Source organism: Synchiropus splendidus, chromosome 3 (assembly GCF_027744825.2).
Source record: "Synchiropus splendidus isolate RoL2022-P1 chromosome 3, RoL_Sspl_1.0, whole genome shotgun sequence".
NCBI lineage: Eukaryota > Metazoa > Chordata > Actinopteri > Syngnathiformes > Callionymidae > Synchiropus > Synchiropus splendidus.
In genome coordinates, this window is record NC_071336.1 from 22348019 (window position 1) to 22362497 (window position 14479).

A 14479-nucleotide genomic window follows, 5' to 3' on the forward strand; every position below is an offset into this window, starting at 1 on the left:
AAAACCTCTGAAATGGTGCAAGATAGTGTGTGTTTCTGGATATTGCATTTTGTGTGTGTGTGTGTATATATGGTTTTTTTTCTACATTGGACTTGATAGAACCACATGGGTTAAAAAAAGGTTTTTATTAAGCTACATTCAGTTACTCTTATAAATTAATGTGTGTGTGTGATTTTTTTTGTGTCCAGAGAAGTCAAATGTGTGTATAATTTACAGTGTGTGAGTAGTCATTAGCACATATGATGGTGTGGGTCAGTATATTTAAGTGTGTGTATGATGGTTTTTGTGTGCGTGATTGGTAAAGCACTATTGTGTGTTGTTTGAGGTATTCAAAACCATGCATGTGTAAATCTGAAACATCTAACTGTGTACTGGCCATATAGAAGGGGTTACTGTATATTATTAAAGCAATATTTAATGTGTAAATATGCAATTGTGTTCAAGTGTGTGCATATTCTATAAATAAATCAAACGCTTAGATTTGCAACTGACAATTTAAAGGTTGCTCTTCCACTGCATTTTTTTCTGGAGACGCTCTGTCAGTCTGTTTCACCGGTTTTTGTGTCGCTTTAATGCCAAAATTAATTCGTTTTTCGCATCCACATCCCTAACTGCTCTTTGGATAGATGTCCCCTAGCATGAGTTGCGTTCGTCGGTCCGACCCCTCCGCTGGTGCCCGGCAACATCCAGGCTCTGTGGAGAACATGTAAGCGCCATGCGGCATCTGGCGCATCAAAAATCTGCATCACAAAGAGTCCCCCTGCTCGTAAAAGGGAAATACCAAAACGTGCCCACGTGGTTGTTTGATTCATTAATTATTGTAATTTTTTTTCGGTAATCGTGTTTGAAGGTTTCCTTTCCTTTATAATCTGGTTACTTAAAATAATCCGCTCGACATCTGTCTGCAAGTTTTAAGAAGATGAATCACGTGACCGTGATTCTATTTAATGTAATGTGGTGTTATTCATCAGTCGTGGTCTTAATTTTACGGTCAATTTTCCGGGAGAGGAATTTAGAAATGAATAAACACAAAAGACGTTTCAACACATCACTTTGACTTTTTTTTTTTAAATAGACCACTCTCATTCATTTTACACGCAGGTGTAAACACCTCATTAAACAAGAATGAAATGAAATAATAATCACAAATTCAGGATAATTGACTTTCAAATGATGCACATAAATGGTTATGTTTATTTATTAATATGACGCACGCATGCGGTCTGATCATCCAGTTACACTCAGAAGTACATGGTGCTGTACTTTTCTATAACAACACCACGACGAGAACACAGGTGCTAGAAAAGACAAAAACAGCAATCGTGATTCTTCTAAATAGACGTATGAGGAATGAGCATGTCCAGTCCTGACTGTGGCCTCATCGCGCAGGACCCTGCAAGAGAAGCTGGCCACAAGGGAGTCACGTGTTTGAGAGATAACGAGGACCTTATTTAACGCAGGGATGTTGGAAAACCGTGGCTGAGGGGCGACGAACAATGGCCCAAAAATAAAGACTTAATTCAAACAATTAGTCTTTAGAAGATTAAGTCACGTGGTGGTCCCTTCAGCCCACGTTTCATCTGCTCTGTGTGCGTGCGTGCGTGTGTGTGTGTACAGAAAACTGACTCTACAGTATGAACGTGAGTGTCGCTATCAGTGTCTTTTCCAACGTGTTTGAGTTTACAGGTAGTTGAATGATATTGCAGCATGTGGTGCATGTCGTGTCTGTTTGTGTTAATGCAACGTGTGTGAGCGTGTTTGTTAGCTGTTATATATGTCGGTGTTTTTTTCCCATATTTCTTCACTATCAATACGACTATGTTTATTTGAGTCAGCGCAGTGTGAGATTGTTTTCATGTGCGTGGATGTAACTTTGTTATGGTGTGTTGGTCAGTGTGGGCTTGTCTGGAAGTGTGAGTACAGTTGTGTGTTTCAGTATACTATTCCTTTAGTTCTGTCTACGTCAGTTGTGTGTGTGAACGGGCATGGGTGCGTGTTCCTGACAATCTGGTTGACTACGTTATGTGTATTATTATTATTTGTTCCGATGTGCGTGATATCAAAGCAAGAAGTTAGGGATTCGTCCTCTATGGTGATTTTTTAAAAACTTCGTTTATGCAAATATGAGGATGGAGATCAGAAAAAAAGACGATTGGGCCCAATGGTATGATTTTTCGACTGAATTGCATTTTCTAAATTAAATGTGCTTATTGCTGTTCAACAGAGACGCCACTTTATTTTGCATTCATAGTTTTGGTTGAACATTATTTTTGAACGTGCGTCGTCGTAAAACTAGTCACATTCGGCGCTGTTAATATTTTATATTTATGGACCTATTTGCAGCGTCATTCCTACAAATTAAAAACAGACCGCGTGCCTTTCAAAAACTGTATTGTCACGACTCAAAAATGTGGGGGAAAGCGTGACACGGCATTTTCAGTCTACATCGATCTGATTCTCCAGTGACTCAAATGAGTGTGTGCGGAACAGCTTCACTGACGCTTTTCCATCTGTACTGCATTGTGACTCGACATCATGAAAGCATGATTCCTATTTATATCACACACACACACGCACATACAGTTTCTTAATTTACTTAAAATACTAGAATAGTGTTAATGACGGTGACGTTCTCAAACGAAAGGAAGTATTTTATTCTTGGTCAAGTTTTTAATTTGCATCATCTATTTTGTTTCTCTCACCGTTTTTGATTGTGTGTAACCTGATCTTCCATTGTGTCGCAATTTGCTAACACTGACTTGAAAAGGATTAAACAAACGCGTTAAACAATGTAGAATGGAGTCAGCATGTCGCTCGTAGTAGAAAAAAAAGCGTGGAGGGCTGGACGCAGGAAAAGCAGCTCTGCGTGTGTTAAACGTCTTTGTTTAAACTGTACTACGTTCACGGAAGCCGCAACGTCGTGGGAAAAAAAATCTTTCAGATAGAGTACAATTAATATACGACCAGTATGTGTTTTCCATAGTTATGATGCTGCAGATCACGAGAGCAATATTTACCATGGTGAACTATTGTGGTCAGATGCTGGTGGGGAGGGGAAGGAAGGGGCATCCATTTTATTGCATCACCTGTCAACATCGACCAATCAGCGCCCACTGCCGAAGCATTAATTGATGAAGGTGTCTCCAGGCGTGTGCACCTCCCTCTCTGTCATTTTATTTGTGGCTCAACCCGCAACTGCATTTTAGCTCTCATTCTGTTTCTGTGAGTGCCGAGTGTGTGTGTGTCAGCCACCCCTCCACACGCACACACACTACTCCCTCTCACCCCTCTCTCTCTCTCTCCCTCCCTCTCTCTCTCTCTACTCGCTATTTCATCCCTCTGGCTGGAGCAGCGGTGCACACCTACCCCTGGTCCCGCTGCCGTCCACAGAGGGGAGTGGAGCCCACGGGGGCAGGTAACAGCAGCCGCTCACCCACCGCCGAGATGCACCAAGTGGACGCCGGCTGCTCCTCCGTCGGTTCGACCGTTTAAACCCGCATGTCAAAGTTTACACTTTGATGACGCAGCAGCAGCATGTGGATGACCTAAAGGTGTGTGCGGGATGCGCCGATGCTCCCGCAGCCATATAAATCCATATTTCACAGGCTGGCTGTATGGATTGACACGTTAAAACCATGGGAGATCTGGAGTGTGGTTTTGAGGAGATGCAAGGAGTCCGACTGGGATACTTGCTCATCCGAGGCAAACAGATGTTTGCTTTGTCTCAGGTCTTCACTGAGCTGCTGAAGAACATTCCTCGGACCACCGTGCACAAGCGAATGGACCACCTGAATGTGAAGAAACACCACTGCGACCTGGAGGAGCTGCGAAAGCTCAAAGCCATCAACTCAGTCGCTTTCCACGCAGCCAAGTGCACGCTCATATCGCGGGAGGACGTGGAGGCGTTGTACTTCTCCTGCAAGACCGAGCGCGTGTTCAAGTCCAGTAGAAGGAAAGCCAAGCCGGTGTGTGACGAGGAAGACGATGAAGATGAGTCCACGGGGCTCCTCCACGCAGAAGCGGAGCTATGGAAGGAGAAAGTTTGGCTCAGTTTCCACGGCGTTCCCGACACGCTGACACTTCACAGGAAGAAAGTGACTACCGGCCTCAGCGGCTCCAAACTACCTCAGTTTTACCACAAAACCCACGCACGAGATTACCGCTCGATGACCAAGTTCGGTCAGAGACACTTTAAAAACTATGAAACAGCAAAAAGTCCAAGGGATTACTTGACGGTGGGACACACGCAGGCGTTTGTGCGCGGCGCGGCGAGCCGGCAGCCGCTGCTGCTCCAGTCCGCCATGACGGCTCAGTCCAGGCTCGCGCGCTCCGACCTGTTTCACAAGAGGAAGAGGAGGCGCGAGGGGGGCGGCGGCAGGCACGCGCTCCACCACCACCACGTCCCGCCGGTGCTGCTTGTGCAGCCCAAAACACCCGGTGCTCACCCGCCCGGGTTCGGTGCTTTCCACTTCACCCCGGAACTATTCACCGACTCCAGACCTCACCACCACCACCACCACCCGAGCCTGGCGGAGAGCTGCACCAGCGACTCCGAGTCCAGCGCCTGCTCGGACCGGGCCTACCCGGATTCGGATTTTGGGTCAGGCTTGTCCACCAGCAGCGGATCCGGCAGTTCCGATGAAGACTGCGAGGAGGACGAGTCGGACAGCACGGACGTCAGCTCGGACGAGGAGGACAGCTCCTCTCACTCGGACTCCAGCTCTGTCTCGAGTCGGGTTTCAGTGCAGAGTATTCGGTTCCGGCGGGCCCGGGTCGCATCTCTTACCAAAACACAGCACACAAGTAAAGCACCTTTGGTCCTGCAGCCCACGTTTCATTACTCCCACCCAGAGCTACCTAGGCCCCCCTCGCCGATCAGGTCTGAGGGGTGTTTTTTGGGGGGTTCTTTGACGCACGGATCTACACAGACATTTCATTGTAATTATGGTGCTGAAAGTATTTTTGCTGCTGAGGAACCAAACGGGACCAAGTCCTCAGGTAGAATCCTGGTCCCGCCCAGCAAGTGTGCTCCCAGACCTCAGTGTGACCCGGACACAAACGCCAAACTCCCCAGAGGTTTCGATAAAAGCGAACCAATAACTCTCTATCTGCCACTGAAAAATATCAAAACCGAGGTGGAGGATCCGACTGTGAACGCACCCCCTTACCCGGACAGCGGCAGGACAGTGAACGCACCACCATTCAACCAGCACAATGTAAAAGTGAAGGTGGAGGAGAGCTGCGATGAATATGAAAACCACATCAGTGCGGTTCAATGTAAAGCTGATAAGACAGAGGATCCCAGCGGTGTCACCAAACAAGGGGAGGGGGTTAAAGCCACAGAAGAGGGAAGCCCTGGTGTGACCCCCGCCTCCTTTGGTGCCTCTCACGACTGGAAGAACGTCCAGGACTCTGAAAAGGGGAACAAAAACTGCAAGGCTTCAGCGCTGGGGAGGAAATCCAGAGTCCCAAAAACAAAACACATGGTGAAACGGGTCAGCAAGACTGCAGCTTCGTCTCAATGCGAGGAGGGCTCGGCTGAAGAATTACCGAGCAAACGTAAACGCAACAGCAGCTCTGTAGCAGCGAACGGGAAAGTGCCTTTTAGCCTCATGGCGATTTTCCCGTCTCCGCCGTCGCTGGTTGTCGGCAGCGACGGGGATTTGTGTCCTGCTTACTCCCTGAACTCACTGAGGGCCCCCGGGACTCCCCCTCCGTCTCACCCTGTGTGGAGTTGGCAGCCAGGCGGACACATTCTCCCTCCCCCACCCGTTCACAGGACCAGGAAATACTGAGTTTTTAAATCGCATGTAGCCTGAGTCGCGTGAGTTCGCCACAGGGCTCCTAACTTTTTCTATTTTCTTTCCTGTGAATTGGATTTATATGTTTTTAAGAACGGTGGAGTAAACGGAACATGGGCTCCACTGACCGTGAAGAGTCACACGTGGATTTGATCTGAACTCTTTCTCGACCAAGCAATATGTGTTAAACTATTGTGTGGAATGACTGAATTATATATATATATATATATATATATATATATATATATATATATATATATATATATATATATATATATATATATATAATAACAGGGGACCCTACAAAGAAGCCGTGATTCACAGGTTGTTCATTATTTATAAAAATGTATATAAAATATTTGTAAAAATCGAATTCGAGTTATATATCGAGTTATATATATATGTATATATGTATATGTATATGTATATATATATATATATATATATATATATATATATATATATATATATATATATATATATATATATATATATATATATATATATATGTTAATTCTTATTTCGTCATCATCATCATCACTCATATTTCGCCAGAAAACCCCTAAGTGCAACTATAATTTTTATCAGAAAACAAAAAGTAGCCACACAGCTGACTGAATTACACTCAAGAGAAAATTAATGAAATACATAGAAAAAATGTACAAAAATGCATTATTAATAGATGTCATTGTGAAAGATAAACCCCATGTTTAGTTTTGAATGCTAAAGAGCAATGATTAGTATTAGAATCTAAATCAACACACTATTTTTGGGGGGAAATCTCGTTTGTAATCACAAATTCCAAATCAATGTCAAACATATGTTCCCCAACTGGTTTAATATGCATATTATTGACTCATAAATAATGAACAACCTGTTAATTGCCGCTACTGAACCAAAAGTGACCCCCTATTGTAGATGTGTACTTTCAATGACGTGCTGGATTGTAAGATGCCGGTGTTTGCTGGTTGAGAGGGGTTAAAAAAAAACAAAAACATGGCATTCCAAAGGGTTAGTGTTTAACAAGATCGGGGTGAAGTCTGACTTTTAAAAATCAGGGTTTCCCCAATTTGTGCCACTTCTGTATGAGACATTTTACTAGCATTATGTATCACAGTTATGCCTTTGTAGAATTGACATGAATATGTTTGTAGGTTTTTTTTTTTTGTGGGTGCGGGTTGGTGGGGGAGACTACTCTAGTGTTGGTAATCTGTTTTTTTTTTTTGTAACTTTTCAATAACAACACAACACTGGCCTTATGTACAGACAATCAAGACAAAACATTGTGTAGATGTGCAGGGCTTATGAAACAATTCTTAGCATATGTGTTGTGTTCGTATCAAAATAACAGCCAGGAAAGTGCCACAAAAATGCTCGTAGAGTGAGTTAATTAAATTATTATGGAGACACATTGAAACCATTAACATATATATACACACACACATATGCCTGTTGTGCATCAACAATGTCCATTGTCCCAAATTCTGCTAATTTAGTTCACAAAACATTCCCATTCACAAATCCTGCAACATATTCTGCCAACTTCTTTTGCTCAGTGTTGTATTTAATCTGGCCTCTTTCTCTCAGGTAAGCCAATGGGTACAATCATTTTGTTTATACTTTCTGCCAAACAATGAATGTAGTGACCTATGAGAGACTGTCCTAGTAACGGGTTCTCTTTACACACCATGAAGAGATTATTCAGAAGACAAACCTCAATTTTTACCTTTTGTAATCTCTGTGAATTTTAGTCGTAACCAAAAAAGGCATCGGGAATTACTTTTCATTTATAGCTGGCTGGTAGCATTCACCGAACGGAGCAACTTTTTATAAAAGGGGGGCAGCAGAGTTGGTTGGCCAAGTTTTAAAGATGTTACCTGGTTGCCTTCTTAGTCTGAGCCTTTCCAGGAAGGAAGGCAATATTATAGCTCTTGGTGGACCAGGAAAGGGAAGTCTGGGAATCACTGAAACGGAATTAAATGAATGTATTGATCTGCTTTTATCAGCGTCGAACTGCCACTAATCAAGTGGCTATCATGCAAATATTTGTTGAAGTAAATAGATGATGCTTTAACCACAGTTAAAAACATCTGCATTCCTTGAAGAACGCAGCAAACCCACAGTCAAGGTGCTTTCATACAGATTTTAAATGTTGATATAGATATTAGTGATCTTTTAAGGAACCATTCTCTGAGGTGACGAGTCTTGAACCGATATTTTGTTATTGCATGAAGGTGCTGGTCGTTCTGGTGGGCTTGGGAGGCTGCACATGCAGGGTTTAGAGAGGAGGGGGCTGCTGTGTTGCAAGAGCTTTCAACCTTTAATCCGCGTGTCAAAAGCATAGGCTGCACGGAATAGGAGGAAGAGGAATAGCCTGTGCCCCAAAGCTGGTTGCACCCTCCCCTTTAAACCCCCCTGACACACCGGTCTATTCTCACGCAGCACTCACAATGAGGACGGAGGTGGTGGTCTAGGGTCTTTCCAGCACAGCTCTCTGCCCGAAGTGGCGCTCAGCTCCTTCTCTCATTTCTGATACTTGATTACACCATTTAAATTTTTTTTTTTTTTTACATTTGGGATTGGAAGTCACTGGTTGTTTATATGAATATTTATTATGGTGCTTTTTCTGTGATATCTAGTTTCTGTTCCTCTTGTTGTAAATATTTACACCTAAATATATCTATATATGTGGGACAACTGCACTCAAAATGGAAACTTGAACTGTGGATTTTATGAAGCACTTTTTTCTGTTTTTGTTTTTTTTCTATGGTCATTAAATGCGACTGAGTGGAATTGTAAAGACTGTTCCAGACTGTTTATTTGTCAGTCTCTTTTTACAAGGGGCATTGTAAATACGAACCGGTGTGTCAAAATTATTTACAAAATTATATATCAACACTTTTTTTTAAATAATATTTTTAAATTGGTATTTTGGTTAAAAACAGTTGTTCATTTGCAGTGAAATGTGACATTTGTGTATTAAAAAATAAGTAATAAATAAAAAATAGAAACTCATGTTTTTATCTGCCAAATGGTACAATTTTAAATAAAATTATTTTTAAACAAATTATATCGACTATATCTAGGCACGATTAGCTAAATATTAATGAATATTTCCATCTTTAAATAGTCAAACTAAATTAAAAATAAGTGACCATAGAACCAACATAACTAGATGTCGGAATGTTGACCTAATTATTGTGTTTAATTAATCAAGGTACCATGAATATACTATAAAAAAAACTTTCCAGAGTTTATGTTGGGGACTTTCTCTGTCTTTGGTGAGTGTTTTATCACATTTAAATGCACGTCATTTAAATGCGTAGAAAACGTCGATACTATATAGACACGTAATATGGATGTATTTTATATTAAGCCCAATTTATGTAACTGACATCAATAAATGCATGATATACCGCTTAAAAGAACAATAGCAGCGGTAATGACACCTCCTCCCACACGCACGCACGCAACAATTCATCCCAACAGGGCAGGGGGAGTTCCTTATCTTCAAAATCTGGCGATGAAAAAAAAAAAAAAAAAAGGAAAATTAGGTCAATTTCTGCTCCAGGCTAACTATTTTTGATAATACGGTCAATTAAAAATTCGGAGTATTTTAACGTAGTGATCAGCGACGACCAACTTGGTGTGTTTGACCAACTGATTAATGGACCTCCATAGGTCAAACCAAAGCCCTGGGCGGCTCGCGAATTCGAAGACTCACTGGGAGGCTGGTTGTTTGGGCGGACTGCTGCCGAAGCCGCCGGCGGCTGGAGGTCCAAACATGGGAGAAGTTGCGCGCAGCCGCAGGGTTAAATTCCAGTGAGGATTGGAACTCAGTGGACTGTAGGAAGGCTATCAAATGTAGATTTTAACATGAAAAAATGTCTACATGAAATCCAAAATACATATTTTTCAGAGATACATTTTGTGTCATTTAAATATACCGACAAACTAACCAGACACTGACAAGTGTCTGCCTCATAACCTGAACAAAATTGACCACCATTTACTCAGCGGTTGAGAGAATGTTCAAGAGAAGGATCATGACAACAATGCTTGAAAATATAATTCAAATCCAATTATGTATCCAACATTATTATTATTATTATTATTACAATAAAAGTTAAATATATGGATAAATAGAATAGAATACTTACCTTCTATGTTACACACACACACACACACACACACACACACACACACTATATATATATATATATATATATATATATATATATATATATATATATATATATATATATATATATATATATATATATATATATATATATATATATATATATATATATATATATATATATATGCACTTGCTAGATTTGAAAATAGCTTTAAATGCTTTCTCGTGGAAGCAAGAAGGTTTGGCCTAACAGGGCAAACACTGAAAGACAAAGAGACTATAAAAACACAGATAACAAAACTGTCTGTTAAACGTTATTTCAAACACCAAACACAATCAACGTCTGTTATCTTTGTTTTATCGCTTTGGTCGCGAGTCAGCTATGTCGAATCAAAAATATCTAGGGGCATCGAATCAAAATATCCAGGAGCATTTTCCCTTCCATCTATACGGACATGTTTATCAAAACATAAGGTTTAAACATACTAGATTATGATGCATTGAAGTAGAGCCGGACTTCCCCTTCACAAAGCTGCCGTCGGGTGGTGAGGGAGAGCGCTGGTGCGGAACAGATCGACCCGGGGAAAAAGTACAAAAAAAAAAAAATCGATCATCAAATAAATAACAACTCAGAAATTTTACAACTTGCTTCTCTGAAAGGATTTGTCAGAAACAAGCTTTTTTATGGAACTCATTTCAACTCAACAACAATAACAACAACAACAACAAAGAATGTTTAATCTGTGCTAATATACAGAAACTGTACAAGTAGTAATGGTTATTGCAGCTAAAGTAGCAGTGGTGGAAAGAGTCACTTAGTACCAGAAATGAACATAGCTGTAAAAATCTAAGTAAACATCTCCCATGTACAAATAGTTTCCTGGATGCATATAATCCAACAGTAGATGTATTAGAATGTACAGGTCAGTGAAGGTAGTAATTGAGGAAATAGCACCTGAGTTGTAGCAGTGATAGTAATGCAGAGATCTATGCCGGTGATAATGGAAGAACTACAACACTAAGAAGTTAGATGGTTGCAGTACAAGCAGCCAAACCTGTTCTGAGGAGTCACAGCAGGAGTAGTTGATGGATTAGTAGTATAAATAAATGTGAAGGCAGATTTAATCATCTCATTAAGCACCACAAGGATCAGCAGTTCAATAATTGTTTTTGGAGATGCGGGGGGTCAGGAGCGGGGTTTTCTCTGAGCGAGGGAAGAGGTAGGGGAAGAGGAACACCGGGACTAAGGCTTCTGCTCCGTCATGGAGATCAACTCCATTTGTAAAGGCTTTTGAAAGGACAGAGCAGGGCCAGATGTAGTCTGGAGGCTGGGCATCTATTTATACTCATGAGCAATGAACAACTGTAAAACTGGGACATGTAATCGGGAGTCATTACGTCTCTATCAGCATATCATAATGCCATTTATCACAGAAAACATCTCTCGCCCGCCCCAGCGCTCCATAATGAGGTTTGTTTATTATAATTTAGGGGGAATAATACAGTACTTGAACTGATTATTGTTATTATTTTAATATGAAGTGGCATTAGTATGAAGTCAAACTTAGGACTGATATGATGAATTGCTTTTTATTTGTTAATTTATTTTAGTAGCAAATTGTATATTTATTGTATATATTGTAAATGTATTGTATGCATTATTTAAATAATGGTTCTATTATACTTTCTTTCTTTTTTATTACATATTATATCATACAATAGACACACTTTCATTTTTTTTCACCTTTGTTTTTTATCAACAAAAACAAAATTTCTAACCCCATTCCTTGCTTCCTAAAAAAAATATTTTTCATGGGTAGAATTTAACTTGCTGTTTTGTTTTCACTGATTAAAATGTTTCATGGCCGACAACGTGATATGAGAACACCCCAGTTTGGTAAATGACGGGTCACTTGAGAGCATTACATACTAAAGGAGGATTTGAACACAGCCACAAGCAGTGCTGACCTCTGACCCCTCATACCAGGGACTTAGAACCGGGGAGCCAGGCTGGACGCTGAAAGCCGCCAACACAACAGGAATCTGAAGCTCAATTATTTGCTGAGTAAGAACAAGTGTGCCATTGTTGTTCATGTTGACTGGAATTCAACAATTATTTCATAAAAAAATAAAGAGGAAAACAAACCGGGTGAATGAGTGTCAGACTTGAAGCGTCCACACACGCTGCAGCTTGTCGATCATTGATTCAGTCGCCATCATCACCACCACGTCCTCAGATCTTCTCACCTTCACCCCACCACTGCAGCACAGTCCATATGTCAAACGTCAGCCAAATGAAAAACACAGTCTATTACTCCGCTCCAGGGCACATTTGCAGGAGACATGAGGCGTCAAAAGCAGATTTGAGCAGATGAGCTTCATTCTTCTTCCAGAAAAAGTTCTTGAATCGCATGCGAAATATAATAGGTTGACTTTTTTTCTTTCAAAGGTCGACTGCGCTTGGGCCAGATAAGGTTTCAGCAAACACTTATTCATTTTGAGTGTTAGGGACAAAGAGCAACACTGGAGACTCAAGTCTCTTGTTGCAAAAACTTTCTTAGATACTTTTTTTAGATACCATTTATTTCTTTAGATACTATTTATTTAATTGTTGTCAATTGTTTTAAAATAAAATGACCTGAATGCAACCCCCATTTCTCCAGTGATTTCTTTATTCTTTACTTATTCTTCTTAATTTGTAACCTTTTTAAAATTATTGTTATAGATGCAAAATAAATAAATAAATTATTATTTTGGAATTACAGTAGAAAAAAAAACAACCTAAGGTAATAAACTGTGATGATAATTTCAATGATAAACATAACATAACACAGTTATGTTAACACAGTTAACAATAATTAGTCAAATAAACTAACACTATTTATAAGGAATAAAAAAGATAAAAAGATAAACCCAAAAAGGCAGTGGTTGTGGACAGTCAGTTTGAAAATACCATGTCATGCTATGAACAAAAACTGAAAGAAGAAACATTTACACAAACAATTGTCTTCATCAGCACATAAAACCTTCAGTAAAATTGTTTTACACTTCACTGTGAGCAATATTGATACTTTTATGGGCAGCTTCACATTGTTCACTGACTTAGCCGTGTTGCGAGGCCAAAAGAGTCTAAGCTATTTTTCCACATCAAAACTTAAATGAATAACAAGGTCTTAAACACCTCTGTTGCCTCAGTTTAACCTAGCATCAGTACTTAAGCAATTACATAAACATTTCAGATTTGCAGCATGGACACATTTTAAATTCAGACTTATTTTTTATTTGTTCTTTTGCTGTAAAAACGCTTATTTAGATTTTAGCGATGCCAGCTGTCAAGTCTGGCATATATCCTTCCACTTTTCTGTCCCATTGTTGACATTTCTTGCCAGCAATTCACTTGAGTTGCATGACAAACTGCTTCCCCACTTTTGCACATCAAATCTAGAAGTTTATTTAAACAGGAAATCATTTGACTGATTGATTTGAAATCTTTGGGATGTTATAAGATCTGTGTAATGTTAGCAACAGCCTTTTTAAGTGACTTTTTTTTTTTTTACCATCATCAGAAAAAGACCCAGTTTTGGGTGTGACAAGCAACTGCAAGCCAGTGTTTCCAATAGCATGTGACTGTTCACAGCAAAGGAACGTTAGGATGAACGTATTTTGAACTCATTCACTTTAAAGCAAATGGATTTCTAATTTTGGAATGCTTATTATTGTTAAAGAAACCATGTTTAAGATATTGATTATATGTATAATTCATTTGAAGTGATTCAACTTTGCCTCCACATGTATGTTCACATAATGTTGAAAAATAAGAGTGAGAGTCAGCTCTTGAGCTGTGAAGCATCTTTCTTGCGTCATCCTTCAAAACTAAATATGCATTAATAAAACTAATCAGAAAGCAAAACATAATGACAAAATGCATCTGCTTTTCAGCTGGAGCATTTGCAATGAAATCAAAATGAAATCTGTTTGCTACTCACTGATACACCATTGAACAAACTAATAAAGTGAAAATAATAAAATTACAATAACTGTTCAATAAGTTATTTGCACAAAATAATGAAGATAAACAACCCACAAAGAAAAAAGATAGAAGACGAAATTTAAAAAAAAAAAAAATTACAAATAACGCTTTAAATAATGTTAAAATACATTTACAGAGAGTGCATGGTCGTGTCCATGAACAATCATGAGCTTTTAAAAATAAACATGTTTAAATGAGTCCCTCTCCCACTCATGAAAGGATCTTTGATACAGTGAACCTGTGAATACAAATAAGAGGAACTAACAAAATCCTTTGACAACTACTGTAATCTAAGAAATATATGGGGAGGGGTTGGGGGATACAACATTAACTTTTTATATTGAGTTAACCTTGTCAAAATGCATTAACTTCCAGATTGGTCTTACATTTTCCTATCACAATCACAGCTTTATTCATGGATATCAATGCACAGAATTTTCATTCTGTACTCAAATATCAATGAATTGAAGACAGCGCAGTGAAGTTTGCATGTTTTGTTTTCTCTGT

General features: G+C 39.7%; 1 protein-coding gene across 1 annotated transcript; it reads left to right on the plus strand.

Annotated features, from left to right (window-relative positions):
- The first annotated feature begins 3485 nt into the window (after nucleotides 1-3485).
- Nucleotides 3486-5971, plus strand: skida1 (SKI/DACH domain containing 1). The gene has a single exon (XM_053860598.1). It carries the CDS (start codon nucleotides 3636-3638, stop codon nucleotides 5793-5795), a length of 2160 nt encoding a protein of 719 aa, XP_053716573.1. The 5' UTR covers nucleotides 3486-3635; the 3' UTR covers nucleotides 5796-5971.
- The last annotated feature ends 8508 nt before the right edge of the window (nucleotides 5972-14479 follow it).